General features: G+C 57.3%; 5 protein-coding genes across 5 annotated transcripts in view; 3 read left to right on the top strand and 2 right to left on the bottom strand.

The window, feature by feature from the left end:
• Positions 1-46: 46 nt before the first annotated feature.
• On the bottom strand, positions 47-2428 carry ETH_00004655 (zinc finger (C3HC4 RING finger) protein, putative; the record flags this gene model as incomplete). The annotated part of the gene is made up of 1 exon (XM_013372322.1): positions 47-2428. The coding sequence occupies one exon, from the start codon at positions 2426-2428 to the stop codon at positions 47-49; it is 2382 nt and encodes a 793-aa protein (XP_013227776.1).
• Positions 2429-3902: 1474 nt separating this feature from the next.
• On the bottom strand, positions 3903-8479 carry ETH_00004660 (uncharacterized protein; the record flags this gene model as incomplete). The annotated part of the gene is made up of 10 exons (XM_013372323.1): positions 3903-4032; positions 4535-4624; positions 4935-4990; positions 5190-5264; positions 5507-5583; positions 5790-6300; positions 6489-6590; positions 6736-6811; positions 6950-7030; positions 7230-8479. The coding sequence occupies 10 exons, from the start codon at positions 8477-8479 to the stop codon at positions 3903-3905; spliced, it is 2448 nt and encodes an 815-aa protein (XP_013227777.1).
• Positions 8480-9072: 593 nt separating this feature from the next.
• ETH_00004665 (triosephosphate isomerase, putative) lies at positions 9073-11895 on the top strand (the record flags this gene model as incomplete). Its single annotated transcript, XM_013372324.1, has 7 exons — positions 9073-9390; positions 9600-9740; positions 10152-10217; positions 10378-10453; positions 10623-10684; positions 11463-11583; positions 11771-11895. The coding sequence occupies 7 exons, from the start codon at positions 9073-9075 to the stop codon at positions 11893-11895; spliced, it is 909 nt and encodes a 302-aa protein (XP_013227778.1).
• A 1952-nt stretch (positions 11896-13847) lies between these two features.
• ETH_00004670 (N6-adenosine-methyltransferase 70 kDa subunit, putative) lies at positions 13848-18986 on the top strand (the record flags this gene model as incomplete). The annotated part of the gene is made up of 11 exons (XM_013372325.1): positions 13848-15359; positions 15509-15580; positions 16288-16324; positions 16589-16679; positions 16882-16965; positions 17177-17297; positions 17521-17601; positions 17843-17947; positions 18150-18262; positions 18489-18574; positions 18808-18986. 11 exons carry the CDS (start codon positions 13848-13850, stop codon positions 18984-18986), a joined length of 2481 nt encoding a protein of 826 aa, XP_013227779.1.
• A 741-nt stretch (positions 18987-19727) lies between these two features.
• Positions 19728-20000, top strand: part of ETH_00004675 (uncharacterized protein) — a gene marked incomplete at both ends in the record, with an annotated part of 2125 nt that continues 1852 nt past the window's right edge. Inside the window, one exon of the mRNA XM_013372326.1 lies at positions 19728-20000. This exon is cut by the window's right edge and continues 60 nt beyond it. Within this exon, the coding sequence (XP_013227780.1) occupies positions 19728-20000 (273 nt within the window).

A 20000-nucleotide genomic window follows, 5' to 3' on the forward strand; every position in this document is an offset into this window, starting at 1 on the left:
GGGCCCCACAAGCCAAACGCCCCACAGTGGGCCCCAGGGGGGCCCCCTAGCTCCTGCGCAGCTCGCCGAGGAGGTCGAACTTGCAAATGGGACAGAGGGAGCTGCGCTGCAGCCAGCAGTCGATGCAGCACTGGTGGAAGCTGTGGGTGCAGGGCAGTCTCTTTTGCTGCTCCCCTTCTTTGTAGTCTTCGCAGCAAATGCTGCACTGCTGCTGGTCCCTGTCCAGCAGTCTCCCGCGGCCTTCTTCGTAGCTGCTCACGGGGAGGAACGCGGCGAACGCCTCCACCAGCCGCCGCTCCGCCTCCTCGTCTTGCTGCTGCTGCTGCTGCTGCTGCTGCGCGGCCGCGGACGCCCCGCGCCCCTCGGGGGCCCCCGGGCCCAGCTCCTGCAGCGAACGCCCGCGGGGCAAGGGGGCCCAGGGGGGCCCCTCCACGAGGGGCCTCGGGGGGGCCCCCAGGGGGGCCCCCAGGGGGGCCCCCGGGGGGGGCCCCGGGGGGGCCCCCAGGGCGGGGGCGGCCCGGGGGGGCCCCCGGGGGGGCCCCCGAGGCTCGTACGCAGGCACTAGGCCTTCTGCTATCAAAGTTTCGCCCCACGTGGGGGCCACAGTCCCCACGCCTATCACCGTGCTGCTGCTGCTGCGCGAGTAGATCCAGCCCCTGTTGCTGCTGCTGCTGCTGCTGTCCCCCGGCGCTGCTGCTGCTGCGGCTGCTGCTCTGCTGGCAGCAAACGGGGAGGCAGCGCGGGAGCGCGCGTACTCGCTGTAGAGCTGCTCGCTGTGCGCCCGCTGCAGGGGCGGCCCTGCTGCTGCTGCTGCTGCTCCTGCTGCTGCTGCTCCTGCATGCAAGCTGCACACGTGGCGGTACGCGAAGCCCGCCCCGTACACTGGGGTGTACGTACAGCTGCAGCGGGGGGCCCCCCACTCGCTGTAACGGGGGCCCCCCAGACACTCTCGAACTTGGTGGCTGTCTTGGCGTCTGTCAATGTAGCGCTGCTGCTGCTGCTGCTGCTGCTGCTGCAGGTAGTGGTAGTGCTGCAGCCGCTCGCGGGCGGAAGGGCTGCTGTCTCGAGCCAGAGCCACGCGAGTCACGAAGCTGCTGCTGCTGCTGCTGCTGCTGCTGCTGGGGGAGCGCGCGGCGCCTCTGTGCGCTGCTGCTGTTATATACGGCACCTGCTGGTACTGCTGCTGCTGGTGCTGCTGCTGCTGCAGCTGCTGCTGCAGCAGCAGCTGCTGCTGCAGCTCCGAGCGGCTCGCCCGATCATACACTCTTGGCAGCTGCTGCTGCGACGAGGGCGCGCTGTGGGCCTCGCGGCGGTGCCCCGGGTAGCGGCCTGCTGCTGCTGCTGCTGCTGCTCTCGCTGCTGCTGCTGCAGCAGCAAACGAGGAGGCGATGGGGCTGGGGGAGCTCGAAGCCACGCGCTCAAACTCGCCGAAGGTGCGGCGCTCAGGTGTACGTCCACTTGCTGCTGCTGCTGCTGCTGCTGCTGCTGCTGTGGGGCGCAGCGGCGCGCATATGGGCATGGGGGCGCCGCCGCTGGGCCCGGCCGAGCGCGTCCGCTGCAGCTGCGCCTGCCTCCTGCTGCTGCTGCTGCTGCTGCTGCTGCTGGCGTAGGCCCGCTGCTGCACTGCTTGCTGCTGCAGCGCGTCTATGGCGTGGGAAAAGAGATGGTCATTGAGTTCGTGGGCAGCAAAGGCAATGTGGCACTCGGGGCACCTGACCTGCTGCTGCTGCCGCTGCTGCTGCTCCTCCTCCTGCTGCTGCTCCTGCTGCTGCCCCTGCTGCTGCTCCTGCTGCTGCTGCTGCTGCCGCGAGGGCCCGCTGCTGCCCCTTGAATTCGCTCGAGACAGCGCAGGAACTGCCTGCGGCGGCACAGCGCTGACAGCTCCCTCTTGAGGCATTTCTTCAAGTTCGGAGTCCCCACTGTCTGCTGCTGCTGCTGCTGCTGCAGCTGTTGCTGCTGTTCCTGCTGCTGCTGCTGCTGGTTCCGACTGCGAGCCCGCTGCTGCTGCTGCTGCTGCTGCTGCTCGCGCTGCAGCAGCTTCGCCCGCCCTGCGGCGAGGCGAAGAGCTGCGCCGGCGCGCAGGTGCGCAGGGGGACATCGGCGGGCTGCTGCTGCTGCTGCTGCTGCTGCTGTTGCGGTTGCCGCTGCTGTTGCTGATGCTGCTGCGGTTGCTGCTGGCGTTGCTGGTGCTGCTGCTCGTGCTGACAGTAGAGCAGGCGCGCGCCTCGCCCTGCCTTTCGTCTTTTGCTGCTGCTGCTGCTGCTGCTGTAGGGCTGCTGCTGCTGCTGCAGCTTCGACTGGGTGATGCCCCGCGGCCTTCTCTCTCATTAGCATTGTCAGCAGCAGCAGCAGCAGCACCTGCTGCTGCTGCTGCAGCAGAGGCTGCCCTGCGGGGGCCCCCCGGAGGGGCATCGAAGGATTCGCGCATCGGGATTGCTGGAGCTGGGGGAGGAGGGTTCAGGTTTTAGGGTTTAGGGTTTAGGGTTTAGGGTTTAGGGTTTGAAACGGAAAGAACTCGAACCATATGAAGCAGCAAACATCTTACTGAGCAGCAGCAGGAGCAGACGGAGACACACAAGGGGCAGCTCTGCTGCTGCAGTCCGCGGGGCCTTCAGGAGACAAACCCTAAACCCTAAACCCTAAACCCTAAACCCTAATTTCACAAAAATAGGTTTACCTCGGTGTTTTCACTCATTATAAATAATCAAACAACCCGCTAAACCCTAAACCCTAAACCCTAAACCCCCGCGGGGACTATCTCCTTCGATGTGGGCTGGCTCGCAGTCAACCTGTATAGCAGCAAACCCTAAACTCTAAACCCTAAACCCTAAACCCTAAACCCGAATACCTTTTTTTCACTCTTTTTGGCCTAAATATCCCTTTTAAACTCCCTAATAATTCATTTCTGCCGCCCCACCCAGGGGGGCCCCCACAGGGGCAGGGGGGCCGCTTCGATTGGGTCCTGTGGGGGCCCCCAAATATGCCACCAGGGGCCCCCGGGGGCCCCCAGGGGGCCCCAGGGGATCCCTTGGGCCCCCCAGGAGCCCTGCAGGGGCCCCATGGAGGCCCCCTGGGGGCCCCTCGGGGGCCCCCAGGGGCCTCTAGGAGGCCAAACGAAGGCCTGGGGGCCCCACAGGGTCTCAGGGACGCCTTTGGGCCCCCAGGTACCCGTAAATACCCTTTTAAAGGCTATTAGGTACACTGGGGGGCCCCGAAGGGCCCCCCGTGGGGGCCCCCCGGTTCCAGGGGGGCCCCTGGGGGCCCCCCGAGGCCCCTTAGGATGGGCCTGGGGGCCCCCCAGGACCCTGGGGGCCCCCCAAATGGCTTTCGGGTGAGCCGCGGTAAAGGGGTGGCCGGTGGGGCGGCAGAGGGGCTGAAAACCCTAAACCCTAAACCCTAAACCCTAGGGCCGGCGAGAGCTACGGAAAGCAACTGATGAGGCGGAGAACGAGGAGTATAAAAAAATTAATTTAAATTAAACTAGCTTGTAGTTGCAGTTAATTAATTCGAATTAATTTTTAGTAACAGATACTATTCTAAGAGGGCAAAAAGATGCAAAAGGAGAAAAAGCCCCGCAGCCAATTGAATAAATCCAAATGAATGAATAAAATAAATAAATGAATAAATAAATAAACAAATACATAAGCAAATAAATAAATAACAATAATAAAATTGATAAAATATATCATAAAAAAGACAAGTCGAAAGCAATGGCTGTCTACTACTGCTAAGGTGTACGTACACCTCAGCAGTTGGGGTGTACGTACACCCCAACACATGAATAAAATTCAAAAAGCTGAAGTCCTGATTTTGGCAGCTCTTAGCTGCTGCAGCTGCTGCAGCTGCTGCTGCTCTCATCCCTGCTGCTGCTACTGTTTCGTCAATTCCTGCTGCTGCTCCCGCTACTCCTCTGGCTGTTGCTGCTGCTGCAGCAGCAGCAGCTGCTGCTGCTGCGCCCGCAGCTTTCCTAGCCTCTGGGTTAGCGCCGCGTAGCATTCTTTGTTAAGGCGCGTCTCTCCCCCAAAGGGCAGCCTGCAACAACAGCAGCAGCAGCAGCAACAGCAGCAGCAGGAGCTTAGCAAGCAGCACCAGCTGCTGCAGCAACTCGTGCTGAAGAGTGCCACCGGCGCAGCAGCGCGCGCAGCACAGCCGCAGACAGCAATAACAGAGCTACAGCTAGCAGCAGCAGCAGCAGAACTGAAGCTAGCAGCAGCAGCAGCAGCAGTAACACAAGATGCGGGCAGCAGCAGCAGCAGCAGCATACGAAAAGTTGGTGGCAACTGCAGAAAAAAGTCAGCAGCAGCAGCAGCTGCGTTACTGTCAGCAACAGAAGCAGCCGCAGCAGCTGCAGCACTTTAATCACTACCAGCAGCAGCAGCAGCAACAGCAACAGGTCTAACTCTGAGCAGCACCCGCATCATTAACAGCAGCAACAGCAGCAGCACCAACACTGTAGCTCTGAGCAGCAGCCGCAGCAGCAACGCAAAAACTGCAAGCTGTGGCAACAGCAGCAGCAGCAGCAGCAGCAGCAGACTGGAATCCAAGTTCTTGACAAATGTTTTCTGTCTGTCCCATGCTGAAGCCAAATTGCGTCGCGATCTCCTGCACTGTCTCATCAGGGTACCTGCCACAAACCACATTTTAGAGTTTAGGGTTTAGGGTTTAGGGTTTGGGGTTTGGAGCGCTGCGGCCAGAAGGCCGCCCGCGGGCGTTAGTCCCTGCTGCTGCTGCTCGCGCGCTCGGGCTGCGGGCCTCAAACCCCTGGCTTCTAGGCTTTAGGGCTTAGGGTTTAGGGTTTAGGGTTTAGGGTTTACAAGAAGCCGGCGCTGTTTGGGTCCACGACGTGCAGCAGCTCCAGCAAACCCCAAACCCCCTCGGGAGCCACAAACTCCCCAAGCCCTAAATTAGGGTTTAGCGGAGCAGCGCAGCCAAACCTGCAGAGGGCGTCTCCAATGAAGTCCCTGGGGACTTCAAACCGCGCCGCCAAGGACTGCGCAAACCCGCAAACCCTTCTTTAGGGTTTAGGGTTTAGCGGCGCCGCAGTGCGCCAAAGCAAGGCGGGCAGCAGCAGCAGCAGCCCCACGCACCCAAAAGCAGAAGCGGCAAATGCAGCAGCAGCAGCACCAGATTCTCCAACAGAACTACAATCAAGCGCAGCAACAGCAGCAGCAGCAGCAGCAGCAGCAGACCTCGATCGTCTCCGTCAGCACGCCATTTTGCTGTGCCTTCAGAAACTTCGCCTTTTTCTCTTCATCAGACAAGTCCTGCAGCAGCAGCAGCAGCGGCAGCAGCAGCAGCAACAGAGTCACAGCAACAGCAGCAGCACAGCTACAGCAGCAGCAGCAACGGAAGAACCCTACTAAGCCGCAGCAACAGCGGCAGCAGCAGCTCTTACAGCAGCAGCAACGGATTACGCAGCTGACTCCCAAAGCCTTTTTAGGGACGCAAAACCCTAAACCCTAAACCCTAAACCCTAAACACTTGCCTCGAAAAACTCTGTTCTAACAACGGGCTCTTCTAGAGGAACTTCACCATCAACTCTTATGTCCAAAACTTTGGGAATCGACTCCCCCAAAAGGTCCTCTGCAGCAGCAGCAGCAGCAGCAAAAGCAGCAGCAGCAGCAGCAACGCTCTCAGAGTCGACGACAGGCCCACAGGCAGCAGCACTGGTGCAGCAGCAGCAGCACAGCCGGTGCATTTTCTCCGCAACAGCAGCAGCAACGAAAAAACCAGCAGCAGCAGCAAGAACAGCAGCAGCAGCAGCAGGAACAGCAGCAGCAGCAGCAGACCTTTACTAGAGAACAGCAGCTCAAGCTCCCTTTGATCCCTCTGCTGCAGCATTTCCTGCTGCCTCCCCTCTGCATGCATTTGCTGCAGCTGCTGCAGCTCATCAGCAGTCCAAAAGACTCCCCCTAACTTGTCTCTTAAAAAGGCATTGAAATCTTCGTTTGCTTCTGCTGCTGCGTCTGCTGCTGCGTCTGCTGCTGCGTCTGCTGCTGCTGCTGCAGCGTCGTCGTCTGCTGCTGCTGAGTCTACTTCTGCTGCTGCTGCTGATGCACTTGCTGCAGCGACTGCTGCCGTTCCTGTTACTGTTGCTGCTGCTCCGGCGTGCACTTGCTTCTGGCTAGCTGCCGCTGCAGCTTCTCCACCAGAAGCAGCAGCAGCAGCAGCAGCAGCAGCAGCAGCAGCAGGAGGGCGTTGAGTTATTCGTTCTTCATTCTTTTCTCTTTCTATTTCTGCCAATTCCTCTGGAGACAAATCATGATTGGGAGACTGCTGGTCAAACTTGAAGGTCCCGCCCTGCACTCAAACCCTAAACCCTAAACCCTAAACCCTAAACCCTTAAATGTTGTCTCAAGTCTCTTGCACTTCAAACTCCAAGCACTCAAGCCCTTTTGCGCTCCACAAACAGGCGAGCGGCACGTGCTCCCGAAACCGCGTTTTCGGGTTTAGGGTTTAGGGTTTAGGGTTTAGGGTTTAGGGTTTACGGGGTCAGCAACAGCAGCAGCAACTTCGGCCCTCGCCAGCCACCTGCGGAAAACTGCTGCTGCATCTCCTGCATGCGTCAGGGGCCTCTCGATCTCGTTTACCTGCATGCAAACCCTAAACCCTAAACCCTAAACCCTAAATCCTAAATTCTAAACACTAGAGGAGTTCTAAGGGATGAGGCGTCAACCCGAAGCTCTGCGCCACGCGTGAGGGTTTAGGGTTTAGGGTTTAGGGTTTAGGGTTTACAGCAGCAGCGAAGCGCTGAGCTGCTTCTGGCTCTGGTTCTTGGGGCCCCAAACCATTCCTTAAAGAGTCCTTCAGCCTGCCCCACAAACCCTAAACCCTAAACCCTAAACCCTAAACACTAAACACTAAACCCTTGCCTACGCACACAGAGCGTGGGCTCACTGTTCGCGAGTGCTAACACCTTAGGGTTTAGGGTTTAGGGTTTAGGGTTTACCGGTTCCGCTGCACTTCTAGGCTGCCCTCGCAGCGGAGGCCCCTGTAGACCAAACACTCGTTTAGGTCTTCAGGCGACAAGCTGCAGCAGCAGCAGCAGCAGCAGCAGCAGCAGCAACAGCAGCAGCAGCAGCAAACACAAACGTGCTATTTTCTCTGCTTGAGCAGCCTGTGGGCTAGGACCAGCAGCAGCAGCAGCAGCAGGAGCAAGAGCAACTAGCAGCAGGAACAAGCAAGAGCAGCAGCAGTAGAAAACAGCAGCAGCAGCAGCAGCAGCAGACCTGTCAACGTCCTCGATTTTCACGTGCGCTGCCTTTTCCATTTGCTGCTTTGCGTTCTGGTGCAGCAGTTGCAGCAACAGCTGCTGCTGCTGCTGCTGCTGCTGCTGCTGTTCTTTGGCCTTTTGCTGCAGCGCGAGGTCGAGCTGCTGCTCCGTCATGTACACTCCGTTGATATATCCCTCAGTAGGCACTTTGATCTCCTCTTCTGTTGCTGCTGCTGCTGCTGCTGCTGCTGCGGGGGCTGCAGCAGGGCCCTGCTGCAGCTGCTGCAGCAGCTGCTGCTGCTGCTGCGGCAGCAGCGGCGGCTCCCGCGGCATCTGCAGCACACTGGCGCTAAGAGAATCCAAAAGAACAGCTCTTGTGCCTTGCGGGGGTCCTTTCTTTGCATCAAAATTCCTTAAATCAAACAAATGCTGCTGCTGCTGCTGCTGCTGCTGCTGTTGGTTGGGGAGCGGGTGGGGCTGCGGCCCCGCGGGCTGCGCAGGGGCTACGTGCTGCTGCAGAAGTGCGTGCTGCTGCTGCTGCTGCTGCTGCTGTCGCCGCTGCAGCTGCTGCTTTAGCTCCTCGTGCAGCAGGCGCTGCTGCGCAAGCTGCTGCTGCAGCAGCTCCTGCTGCTTTGGCGGCAGTCCCTGCTGCTGCTGCTGGTTGCTGCCAGTGATTATAGCTTCCAAGCTGTCGAATGTGGGGTTTTTGCTGCTGAGCCATTCCCCTAGTTGCTGCTGCGCTAGCTGCTGCTGCTGCTGCTGCAGCTCCTCTTGCTGTTGCTGGTGGCGCTGCTGCTGCTGCCGCAGCTCCAGCGCAATCCACCCCTCCTCGTCATCTCCCGCTGCAGCTAACTTGCTGCTGCTGCTGCTGCTGGGGCTGCGGCGAACTGGGCCGGAAGCGACAGCCTTACGAGGCGTGTATTCAGCAGCAGCAGCAGCACCTGCTGCTGCTGCTGCTGCTGCTGCTCGGCTAGCGCCAAAATGCGGTAGCGGCGCTGCCCTGTCGATACGACCACTGATGAAGGCGTAGCTGCCCCTCTGCTTGCTGCTGCTGCTGCTGCTGCTGCTGCTGCTGCTGCTGAGGCTGCGGGTGCTGCAGAAGGTGCTACTGCTGCTGCCGAGAGTGTTCGTGCTGCTGCCACAGCAGCTCCTCAATGTGCAGCGCTGCGGGGCTCGAAGCCCGTCAGCGAGCAGCAGCATCGGCAGCAGCAGCAGAAGCAGCAGCAGCCGCTGCTGCCGCAGCAGCAGAAGCAGCTGCTGCTGCATCTGTTTTCTCACTCAGCTGATAACGCCGCTGCAGCTGCATAGAAGCATCAGAAACGTCTACTAAAGATTTGAGCCCACGAGCCAACTTTGCTGCTGCTGCTGCTGCTGCTGCTGCCGCTGCTCCTGCTACTGCTGCTGCTGCTGCTGCTGTCTAATGTATAGCAGCAGTAGAACGCGCCTAAATATGCAAAAATTGAGTTAAACCTGAAACCCTAAACCCTAAACCCTAAACCCTAAACCCTAAACCCTAGGGCCCCCGCAGCAGCCATCGGGGCAAACGTCTCGCTGTCTCCCTTGTCTTGCCGTCGGCTGCGGCAGCCCTAAACCCTAAACCCTAAACTTAAACCCTAAGCCCTCAAGCCTAGGCCCTAGATCGTGAATGCTAAACCCTAAACCCTAAAACGTAGCCAATATTTGATGGTAGAGAAGCTGGCTCGTCCTTGTCTCGCTTTGTTCAAACCCTAAACCCTAAACCCTAATCTCTCAGCCCTAGTCCCTGGCCGCGCGGAAGGCACGAGAGACGACGAGACCAGGCCTTCAACACCCAAACCCTAAACCCTAAACCCTAAACCCTAAACCAAAAACCGTAGAAGATGCTGGGGGCAGCAACTGCATGCGTGGCTCTCGCGTTGGGGGTTTGGGGTGTACGTACACCTGAAGTTGCTGCCTTGGGGCCCCCGCAGCAGCCCGCCGCCTTTCTGGGGGCCCCTGCTGCTGCTGCTGCTGCTTGGCCGCTGCAGCATTCCCTGCGCTGCAGCAGGCAGCAGCAGCAGCAGCAGCAGCAGCTGGCAGCAGCAAGGAAACCCTTTGTGGGGGGCAACTGGAAATGCAACGGAGACACAAAAGGCGCTGAGGCGATTCTGCAAATGCTGAACGACGCGCCTCCAGAAGTCGACGACATAGAGGCGAGGGTTTAGGGTTTAGGGTTTAGGGCTTAGGCTTTAGGCTTTAGGGTTTAGGGTTTGTCCCTCTGCTTGCGCCCGCAGCGCCTCGCCGCCCCCATTCCTCCCCCTTGTCCCACCCCGCGCCAAAATGGTGCCCCGAAAATTCCACCTCTGGCCTGAGGGTTTAGGGTTTAGGGTTTAGGGTCTAGGGTTTAGGGTTTAGGGTTTGTGCGCAGGTGGTGGTGGCTCCCCCCGCGCTGCACGCGGGTTTGCTGCTGCGGGGCCTCCGAAGGCCTTTTGCTGTTGCTCTTCAAGACAGCAGCGAAGTGAAGGGCTACGGGGCCTTTACTGGCGAGATAGCCCCGCAAATGGCCAAAGTAGGGTTTAGGGTTTAGGGTTTAGGGTTTAGGGTTTGGGGTTTGGGGTTTGGGGCGAGCGGGTGCGGGGTAGGGTCTGGGGTTTGGGGTTTGGGGGGAAGCGGGCGCGGGTAGGGTTTGGGCTTGGGATTTAGGGTTTCGGGGGTGGGCGGTGGGGTTTAGGGTTTAGGGTTTAGGCTCTAGGGTTTAGGGTTTAGGGTTTGGGAGGTGGGAGGTGCGGGTCGTTGGGTGGGGTTTTGTCCTTGGGGTTTGGGGACTAGGAGTTAGGGTTTAGGGTTGGCGGTTAGGGTCTAGGGTTTAGGGTTTGCGCGGCGGGGTTGAGGGTTCAGAGTTTGGAGTTTGATATGTGGTTTAGGGCTTAGGGTTTAAGGTTTAGGGTTTAGGGTTTAGGGTTTAGGGTTTGCGCTTCAGGACTTTGGCATTAAAACCGTTATTGTGGGCCACAGCGAAAGGCGTGCTGGATTTGGCAAGCAGCCGGTAGGCCCCAAACCCTAAACCCTAAACCCTAATCCCAGCAAGCAGTGTAAGGAGCAGCGCACATCTTGCTGCTAGGGTTTGGGACTTTAGCGCGTAGGGTTTACGGCTTACTTTTCAGGGTTTAGGCTTTAGGGTTTAGGGTTTAGGGTTTGTGGTTCAGGGAGAGAGCAACGAAGTTGTGGCTGCTAAGGCAAAGAACGCAGTGGACCACGGACTGCAAGTCATTGCATGCATCGGTAAACCCTAAACCCTAAACCCTAAACCCTAGGTCAGCAGTCTCCTCCGAAACCCTACAACGTGGGCTTCCAAACTGTCTCGGGCATAGTCTTGGCTGCAACCGCGTGCAGGGCCCGAGGGTCTAGGGTTTAGGGTTTAGGGTTTAGGGTTTAGGGTTTGGTGCTGCAGGGGAAAGCCTAGAGACGCGGCAGAGCGGCAAGACGATGGAGTTTTTGGGGCAGCAGCTGCAGGTGCTTTTTGAGCTGTCTGTACACCCCAGCGCTGTGTCTTCTAGCTGCCTATACACCCCAAACTTCGCCCTATTTAGCTGCCTATACACCCCAAAAATTGCCCTATTTAGCTGCCTATACACCCCGCACTTTGCTGTTTCGAGCTGCCTGTACACCCCAGTGGCTGTCTGTACACCTCAGACTTTACCATTTGTAGCTGTCTTTACACCCCACACTTTCCAAAGCTGCCTAGACACCCCACACTTTGTTCTCTGCCGTTGCCTATACACCCCACACCTTTAGCCTGCGGTGTCTGTACACCCCACACTTCTGGTCTGCGGTGTCTGTACACCCCACACCCGCCACTTGCGATTTGAGGTGTCTGTACACCCCACACCCCCACATTTGTCTGCAGTGTCTATAAACCCCACACCCCCACTTGCGACTTGAAGTGTCTGTACACCCCACACCCCCCACATTTGATCTGCAGTGTCTGTACACCCCACACCCCCCACATTTGATCTGCAGTGTCTGTACACCCCATACCCCAAACATTTGTCCGGGTGTGTCTGTACACCCCACACGCGCACTTGCGACTTGGAGTGTCTGTACACCGCACACCCCCACATTTGTCCGGGGTGTCTGTACACCGCACACCCCCACATTTGTCCGGGGTGTCTGTACACCGCACACCCCACATTTGTCCGGGGTGTCTGTACACCGCACACCCGCACTTGCGACTTGAAGTGTCTGTACACCGCACACCCCCACATTTGTCCGGGGTGTCTGTACACCGCAGGCGTACGCGTCGGCGCTGGCGGGCGTCGGGTGGCGCTCAGTGGTGATCGCCTACGAGCCCATTTGGGCCATCGGCACTGGCCAGACGGCTTCCCCGCAGACTGCGCAGCAAACCCACAAAGGTCCCAAACCCTAAACCCTAAACCCTAAACCCTAGGCCCCGCTGCAGCCGCCCCGGCTAACGCGGGGCGAGGGACGCCGCCGCGCCACCGACCCCCAGGGTTTACGGCCTAGGGTTGGGGTTTTGGGCTTGGGGTTTGGGGTTTAGGGTTTAGGGTTTAGGGTTTAGGGTTTGGGGTTTGTCTGCAGAAATCCGCGAGTGGCTGAGGCAGCACGTCGGCGAAGAAGTCGCGCAGCAAACCCGCATCATTTATGGAGGCTCCGTCAAGGGCTCCAATGCCATGGCAAGCTACTCAACCCACTCAGCTAGCTAGCTAGCTAGCTAGCTAGCCAGCAGGCTAGCTAGCCGGCTAGCTAGCCAGCGGGCTAGCTAGCCGGCTAGGCTGGCTAGCTAGCTGGCTAGCTAGCCATTTACCCAACTAGCTAGCCATTTACCCAGCTAGCCAGCTACCCAGCTAGCTAGGCAGCTAGCTAGCTAGCCACCTGAACAGGCCAAAGGCGAGGGCCGAGTGCATCTGCTGCTGCTGCTGCTGCTGCTGCTGCTGCTGTTCAGGATCTGTTTAAAGAAGAAGACATCGACGGCTTTTTGGTTGGCGGCGCTTCGCTAACTTCGGACTTCCACGCCATCCTCAAGTCCGCCAGAAACCCTAAACCCTAAACCCTAAACCCTAGGCATGAGGCCAGCTGGCCCTCCAGCCACAGGATGCCGGAGCCGGCTGGCTCACTACCTCGTGCCAGCTAGCTGGCTAGCTAGCTGGCTGGCTAGCTATTTGGCTGGCTAGCTGGCTAGCTGGCTGGATATCTGGCTAGCTAGCTAGCTATTTGGCTAGCTAGTTGGCTAGCTAACTGCCTGGCTAGCTAGCTAGCTAGCTAGCTAGCTAGCCAGTTGGCTGGCTAGCTGGCTGGCTAGCTGGCTGGCTAGCTGGCTGACTAGCTAGCTAGCGTAGCTAGCTAGCCACAGCTTAGGCAAGCTGATTGGCCGGCTAGCGAGTTGGCTAGCCGTGCAGCAAAGGGCCGACAGCGCTTGGCCTGGGACAGCAGCAGCAGCAGCAGCAGCGGGTGTTTCTGCTGCTGCTGCTTCTGCTGCTGCTCATGCTGCTGCAGCAGGTTGTCCGGCACATACACGGCCGTTTCTGTTGCTGCTGCTCGCCGCTGCTGCTGCAGTTCGTGCAGCACGTGCTGCAGCAGGTCCAGCAGCAGCAGCAGCAGCAGCAGCAGCAGCAGCAGCAGCTGTGCCCTAATTTGAGCTGCCCAGAGTGCAGCAACTGACTGCTTTCGTGGCTCTTGTTTAAGCTGCTTCGCTAGCTGGCTCGCCAAACCCCAAACCCTTAAGCCCTAAACCCTAAACCCTCGTTCAGGGAAACAAGTGCTGAAGTCAATCAAATGGAAATTAAATACTTTGATTAATTCTTCATTCAAAGAAATCTCTTCAGTCCACGTTCTTCTGCAGCAGAAGCATGCTGCTACCACTGCTGCTGCTGCTGTTGCTGCTAAGTATGTGATTCGCCATTTGCTGCAGTTGCTGCTGCTGCTATTTTTGCTGCTGCTGCTGCAGCGGACGTTACTGTTTTTTTTGCTGGTTCTGCTGCTGCTGCTAACTTATTTTAGTTATTACTTAGTATTTTACTAGGACACCGGCAGTAACTGCAGCAGCAGCAGCAGCAACAGCACTAACAGCAGCAGCAGCAGCAGCAACAGCACTAACAGCAGCAGCAGCAGCAGCAACAGCAGCAAAAATGGCTAAGGAGATGTCGAAATATATAAATGGATATCCCAATTAAGAAAAAGGAGCAGCAGCAAATGTTGCTCGCAGCTGAGGTCTAGTTACACCTCAGGGCGGCTGGGGCTGCATGCAGGGCAGCAGCGAAAAGCGCAATTTGTGTTTTATTGTTTTAAATCTTTATTTAATTAATTTGATTTAATTAATTCTCCGGATCAGTTTGAAGTCCAGCTGTAGTTGAGGTGTACGTACACCTCAGCCCCCCAGAGCAGCAGCTGCTGCTGCTCTTAGGGTATTCACTTCTCTCCAATTACCTCCAAAGTGTGGCTGGCAGCACCTCTTCCTCTTGCTGCTGCTGCTGCTGCTGCAGCAAGAAGCCTCAGCGCAGCTTGGAGACCACAGCAGCCGCAACAGCAGCAGCAGTTCCTGTTGCGCTAGCACTGCTACAACTGCAGCAGCAGCAGCAGCACAACCCGCTGTAGCAGCTTTGCTGCAGCTGCTGCAGCAGCAGAAGCTGCTGCAGCAGCTGCAGCAAACGCTGCAGCAATGAAACGCCTGGGAGAGCGCTTTCAACAACGCCGGCAGCAAACTGGGTCGCTGCAGCAGCAACTAGCCAGCAGCAGCAATACAAGCAGCAGCAGCAGCAGCAGCACAAACGTAGCAGCAACAGTAGCAGCACCACCGGAGGAGGGTCCCAGCAGAGGTCAGAGTCTATCAAATCTGACCACAGCGCAACAGCAGCAGCAGCAGCAACAGCAACAGCAGCAGCAGCAAAAGCAGGAGTCTTGCAGTGTGTCTCCTTCTAGGCCCCGTGCAGCAGCAGCAGCAGCAATACCGTGGCCCGGCAGTACTGCAACGCCTGCAGCAGCAGCAGCAGCAACTTCTGTTTCTCCTTATGAGGCCCGCCCTCAGTCTCCCCATGGAGTTAGCCGCCCCCGGCAATACCCGGCAGCAGCACAAGCAGCAGCAGCAGCAGCAGCAGCAGCAGCCACAGTAGCAGCAGTGGCAGCATGGGGAGCCGCAGTGGCACCCCCGCAGCAGCAGTCGCCCGCACAGAGAACCTTTGCTGCTGACACAGCAGCAGCAGCGGCTGCAGCAGCAGCAGCCGCCGCAGCAGCAGCAGCATCTAGATCCTTTGACGCTGCTGCTGCAAACGGTACAGGCGACGCTGCAGCAGCAGCAGCTGCAGCAGCAGCAGCTGCAGCAGCACCGCCTGCTGCTGCTGTGGCTGCTCCCGTTGCTGCAGTGGGAGAGCCTTCTCTACAGCACCCCGCGTTTTGTCTGCAACGAGCAGCAGCAGCAGCAGCAGCAGCCACAAGAGAGGCGCACCACGCTCGGCTAATCTGCTGCTTTTTGCTGCAGCAGGCAGTACAGCAGCAAGCAGCAGGTGGGCAGACGGACTCTGCTGCTGCTGCTGCTGCAGCAGGCACTCTCGGGTCGCTGCCCCACAAAGTGCTGCTGCAGCAGCCCTTGTCTGTAGCAGCTCTGCCTGCCTTGATCAAGAAAGCAGCAGCAGCAACAGCTGCAGCAGCAGCAACTGCAACGGCAGCAGCAGCAGCAGCGCAGCTCCGGCGGCGGACGCTGCAAAGTTCAGGGGCGGAGGTCGCGGCCTTCATAGCCCAAGCCAGCAGCAGCAGCAGCAACAGCAGCAGCAACAGCAGCAGCAGCAGCAGCAGCAGCAGCTTGTGTGGGGTTCCTGCTGCACTGCCAATGCTGAAGGTAGAAGGAGAAGGCCCTTTGAAAGCAGTAACTGAGGTGTATCCGCACCGGCTTGCTGCTTTCTTGCTGCAGCTGCATGCACGCAGCAGCAAGAGCGAGCAGCAGCAGCAGCAGCAGCAGCAGCAGGCGCTCGGCGCGGCGCAAAGTGCGCAGCAAAGGAGGTTCCTGCAGCACCAGCAGCTCTATGAGCAGCAGCAGCAGCTGCTGCAGCAGCACCACCTCCGCAAGCAGCAGAGATACGAACAGCAGCAGCAGCAGCAGCAAGAAGAAGGCCTCATGCTGCAGCAGCAGCAGCAGGAGGCGGAGCTTGAGGCCCTTCTCAGCGAACCCACAGCGAAAGTACCGCTACTGCCGCTGCTGCTGCTGCTGCTGCTGCTGCTGCTGCTGCTGCTGCTTGCGAATTGCCTAGCCATTGTGAAGCTGCTGCTGCTGCCGGTGCACCAGCAGCAGCAGCAGCAGCAGCAGCATCTGTTTGTGTGTCTGTACAGAACCAAACCTCCCACCAGCTCGACTCCGAAGTTCGCGCCCTCCTCTCCACCCTTACGTCTAAGCAGCAGCAGGTAGCTGCTGCTGCTGCTGCTGTTGCTGCTGTTGCTGCTGCTTTCCTCTTTGTTGTTTCTGCTGCTCTCTTTGTTTCCGTTGCTGTGGCTGCCGCAGTTTTGCTGTTGCTGCTGCCACCGCTTCTCCTGCAACAGCAGGTGTTGCTGTTGCTGCTGCTGTAGTTGCTGCTGCAGTTGCTGCTGCAGTTGCTGCTGCAGTTGCTGCTGCAGTTGCTGCTGCAGTTGCAGCAGCGCTTTGCTGCTCGAAGCATACCCGCCGACCTGTTTGCTGCTGTTGCTCTTTTGGCCCTCTTTGGGGCCGGAGCAAGCCCTAAGGCCTAAACCCTAATACCTAAACCCTAAACCCTAAATTAGGGTTTGCGAGGCGCGTGCGCAGCTAGCTGCGGTCTTCCGCACTTCTTCTCAAAACTCCTTCAAATCTCTCTGCACTTTTGGGACTCGAGAAGAGTGCAGCAAACAGAGCGGCGGCGGCAAACCCTACTGCAACAGAGTAAACCCTAAACCCTAAACCCTAGACCGTGGACTCCAAACCCTAGCCTTGGGGAAAACCCTCAGCTTCTAACACTCAGACTTGGGCGGCGGACTTCGCGCAGCAACACAAAGGACCCTGAAGGCTGAAGTACGGTTTAGGGTTTAGGGTTTACGGTTTAGGGTTTAGGGTTTAGGGTTTAGGGTTGAATTCTTGGGAGGGTTTGTTTGTGTGTCAGCTGCACTATAGGAAGATCATTGTAGAGGGGCTTACGGGTGAGTGAGCCACTGCTGCTGCTGCTGCAGTTATTGCTTCTGCTGCTGCTGCAGCTGCTGCAGCTTCTGCTGCTGCTGCTGCTGCTGCTATGCGCAGTTCAGCTGCATGCTAGTGTTGCTGTTTGGGTAGCAGTGACACTGCTGCTTTTCCTTCTGCTGCTGCTGCTGCTTCCTGGCTTCGCGGTGTGTTCTCATTTCCCTGCTGCTGATGCTGGTGCTGCTGCTGCTGCTGCTGCTGCTGCTGCTGCTGCTGCTGCTGCGCAGACGAACGTTTAGGGGACTGCAGCTACCTGGACACTTGCCGGCACATTGAGAAGTGCCGTTTTGTTCACTACGAATTTGAAGAAAGGCCGAAGTAGGGTTTAGGGTTTAGGGTTTAGGGTTTAGGGCTTAGGCCTAGGGTTTAAGGTGAAGCCTAAACGATGGCGCTACGGTGATTGTAACTGAAGAATTGCAAAGTGTTTGTTGTGGAGGATCAGGCCTTAGGGTTTAGGGCTCAGGTTTTAGGGTTCAGGGTTTAGGGTTTAGGGTTTAGGGTTTAGGGTTTTGCTGCACAGAGAAGAACCCCTTCATCCCTTTTCAATCGGCCCCCAGTGCCTCACAGAGAAGTACCCAGCGCAGTGGATCCGTTGCGACATACGGTGCGTCTTCTGAAACCCTAAACCCTAAACCCTAAACCCTAATTCCTAAACCCTAATCTTAGGGGCTAAACCCCAGCCCCTAGGCCTCAAGTCCATCTACTCTGAAGGCCTATGAGGTCATTGCTGGCCGTTGGCGAGGAGCTCCCTAGAGGCCAGGCGGCAGGGGCTAGGGTTTAGGGTTTAGGGTTTAGGGTTTAGGGTTTGCACGCAGGACATTAGATTTTTCAATTTTCAAACCCTTCGTAGATGTAGTGATGGCAGACCCTCCCTGGGACATTCACATGGACTTGCCCTATGGCACCATGACGGACGACGAGATGCGCAGCCTCAGAGTGAGGGTTTAGGGTTTAGGGTTTAGGGTTTAGGGTTTGTGGTTGGGGTCTAGGGTTTAGGGTGTGGGGCGGGAGATACGGCCAGGTTAGCTTGCAGCCCGAAGTTCAGGACCACGAGGGTCTTGCTGCTCTTGCGGCGCCTGGGGATATTGGGATCGTGGGGAAGGGTTTAGGGTTTAGGGTTTAGGGTTTAGGGCTTAGGGTTTGTGCGGCGTGTACACAGGTCGACTTGATTCAGGACGAGGGTTTGTTGTTTCTTTGGGTTACGGGTAGAGCCATGGAGCTCGCAAGAGAATGCTTGCAGGTGGGTAGTAGTAAAGGTCTAGGGTTTAGGGTTTAGGGTTTAGGGTTTAGGGTTTACGGCAGATAACTTTGGTGGGTTGACTTTGGTTATGCGGCACCGTTAGCTGTGCCGTGTAGAGTCAAGGCAGTGGATATTGGGCTTTGGGATCTAGGGTCTACAGTTTAGGGCTTAGGGTTTAGGGTTTAGGGTTTAGGGTTTAGGGTTTAGGGTTTAGGGTTTAGGGTTTGTGGTGCGCACACAGCTGTGGGGCTACCGGCGCGTGGAGGAGATATTGTGGGTAAAGACAAACCAGCTGCAGCGCATTATAAGGACGGGCCGGACAGGCCACTGGCTAAACCACTCAAAAGTAAACCCTAAACCCTCAGGCCCCAAACCCTAAACCCTAAACCCTAAACCCCAGACCTGCCGCAACTGCAAGCCAGCGTTCCAAGCCGTAGAGTCCCTTGGCGTTTGTGCAGCAGTCTGGAACCGCTGCAGCTTTTTGAGGGTCTAGGGTCCAGGGCCGAGGGTTTAGGGTTTAGGGTTTAGGGTTTAGGGTTTGCGGATAGGAACACTGCCTGGTCGGGGTCAAAGGAAACCCCAAAGTAAACCGCAACATCGACTGCGACGTAATCGTCAGCGAAGTTCGCCAGACTTCCAGAAAGCCAGACGAAATCTACAGGTTCTAAACCCTAAACCCTAAACCCTAAACCCTCGGGGCGGCTGGTAGCGGGCAGCTGCGCAGCTCCGTACGCTCACAATTCCGCCGCAGTCCGAAGGCGTTTTAGGGACGAGGGTTTAGGGTTTCGGGCGATTTCCGGGAGCCAATGGGTTAGGGTTTAGGGTTTAGGGTTTAGGGTTTAGGGTTTAGGGTTTAGGGTTTTGCTTTTGCATTTGTTTGGCTGCAGAATGATAGAGCGCATGCGCCCAGGCACTTTAAAGATCGAGTTGTTCGGGCGGCAGCATAACATCCGCAACAACTGGATCACTCTAGGTGACCTTCGAGGGTTTAGGGTTTAGGGTTTGGGGTTTTAGGGTTTAGGGTTTAGGGTTTGCGGCTGGGAGTGTGTGTTTGGGCAGCAGCGTAGCATCCGCAACTACTGGAATGCTCTAGTTGACGAGGATTAAGGGTTTCGGGTCCACCGTCTAGGGTTTAGAGTTTAGGGTTTAGGGTTTAGTTTTAGGGTTTAGGGTTTAGGGTTTGCGGCTGGGAGTGGGTGGCTGCAGGGAATCAACTCGAAGGGGTCAAACTGGAAGAGCCCGCGGAGCTCGCCCAGAGGTACAAAGCATTTGTTCAGCAGCAGCAGCAACAGCAGCAGCAGCAGCAGCAGCAGCCGCAGCAGCCGAGTGGAGCAGCGGACAATCTAGAGAGCACGGGGACGGCAGAGCCGAGCCTCAGCCCTTAACCCGCTTTTGGTAAACAAAACCCCAAATTAGGGTTTACAGGCTACGCGTCTCTCAAGCCCACAAGCAGCTACGGAAGCAAATAGAGCCCTAGGGTTTAGGTTTTAGGGTTTGGGGTTTGAAGTTTAGGGTTTAGGCTTTCTTTTAGAGACTGAGGCCTCAGTGTTTAGTATTTATGACTAAGCTTTCAGGTGTTAGGGTTTAAGGGTTCGTGTTTAGGGTCTAGGGTTTAGGGTCTAGGGTTTAGGGTTTTAGGGCTCAGTGCTAACAAACTGGGGATCTGGAGCCTCGGCCTTGTCTGTGGCCTCATGACTAAGTGCGACTGAAAAAAAATGGATTTAGGGTTTAGGATTTGGGATTTCAGGTTTAGGGTGTAGGGTTTAGGGTTTAGGGTTTAGGGCTTAGGGCTTCGAGCGTCCAGCGAGCGAACGGAAGTCGGCTGCTGCTGTCTTTGCGTCTTCCGCATCGAAAGAGTAATTAAATATAAAATAAATGTTTTTAAAAAACTATTTAGGGTTTTTTGGTCTAGAAATATGTTGTTTAGGATTTAGGGTTTAGGGTTTAGGGTTTAAGGCTTGTGAAAGGTCACCTGCGCCGGCTGAGCGCTGCCGTCCTAATTCTTGCCTTCGAAGCCCCAAAATGAATTTAAAATGAAAAGCATTAACCTGTTCTAGGCTTATGGTATGGGGTTTAGGACTTAGGATTTAGGGTTTAGGGTTTAGGTTTTAGGGTTTACAGCGACGATGAGCAGTGGCTCGGAGATATCACCGCTGCTGCTGCTGCGCTGCAGCAGCAAACACGGGCAGCGGCACTTTGCTAAGGCTCGTAGCCTGACAGTTGCTGCTGCTGCTCCCCTGTTTGTAAACCCCAAAAGGTCTCTCTCGCTGCTGCAGCAGCAGCAGCAGCAGCAAGAGCAGCAAGGCGAGGCTGCCGAGAAGAACCAGCAGCAGCGGCAGCAGCAGCAGCAGCAGCGGCAGCAGCTACAGCTGCAGCAGCTGCGGCGCCTAACTCATGCT

This window comes from Eimeria tenella, genomic scaffold (genome assembly GCF_000499545.2).
Source record: "Eimeria tenella Houghton genomic scaffold, Eth_scaff1, whole genome shotgun sequence".
NCBI classification, from domain to species: Eukaryota; Apicomplexa; class Conoidasida; order Eucoccidiorida; family Eimeriidae; genus Eimeria; species Eimeria tenella.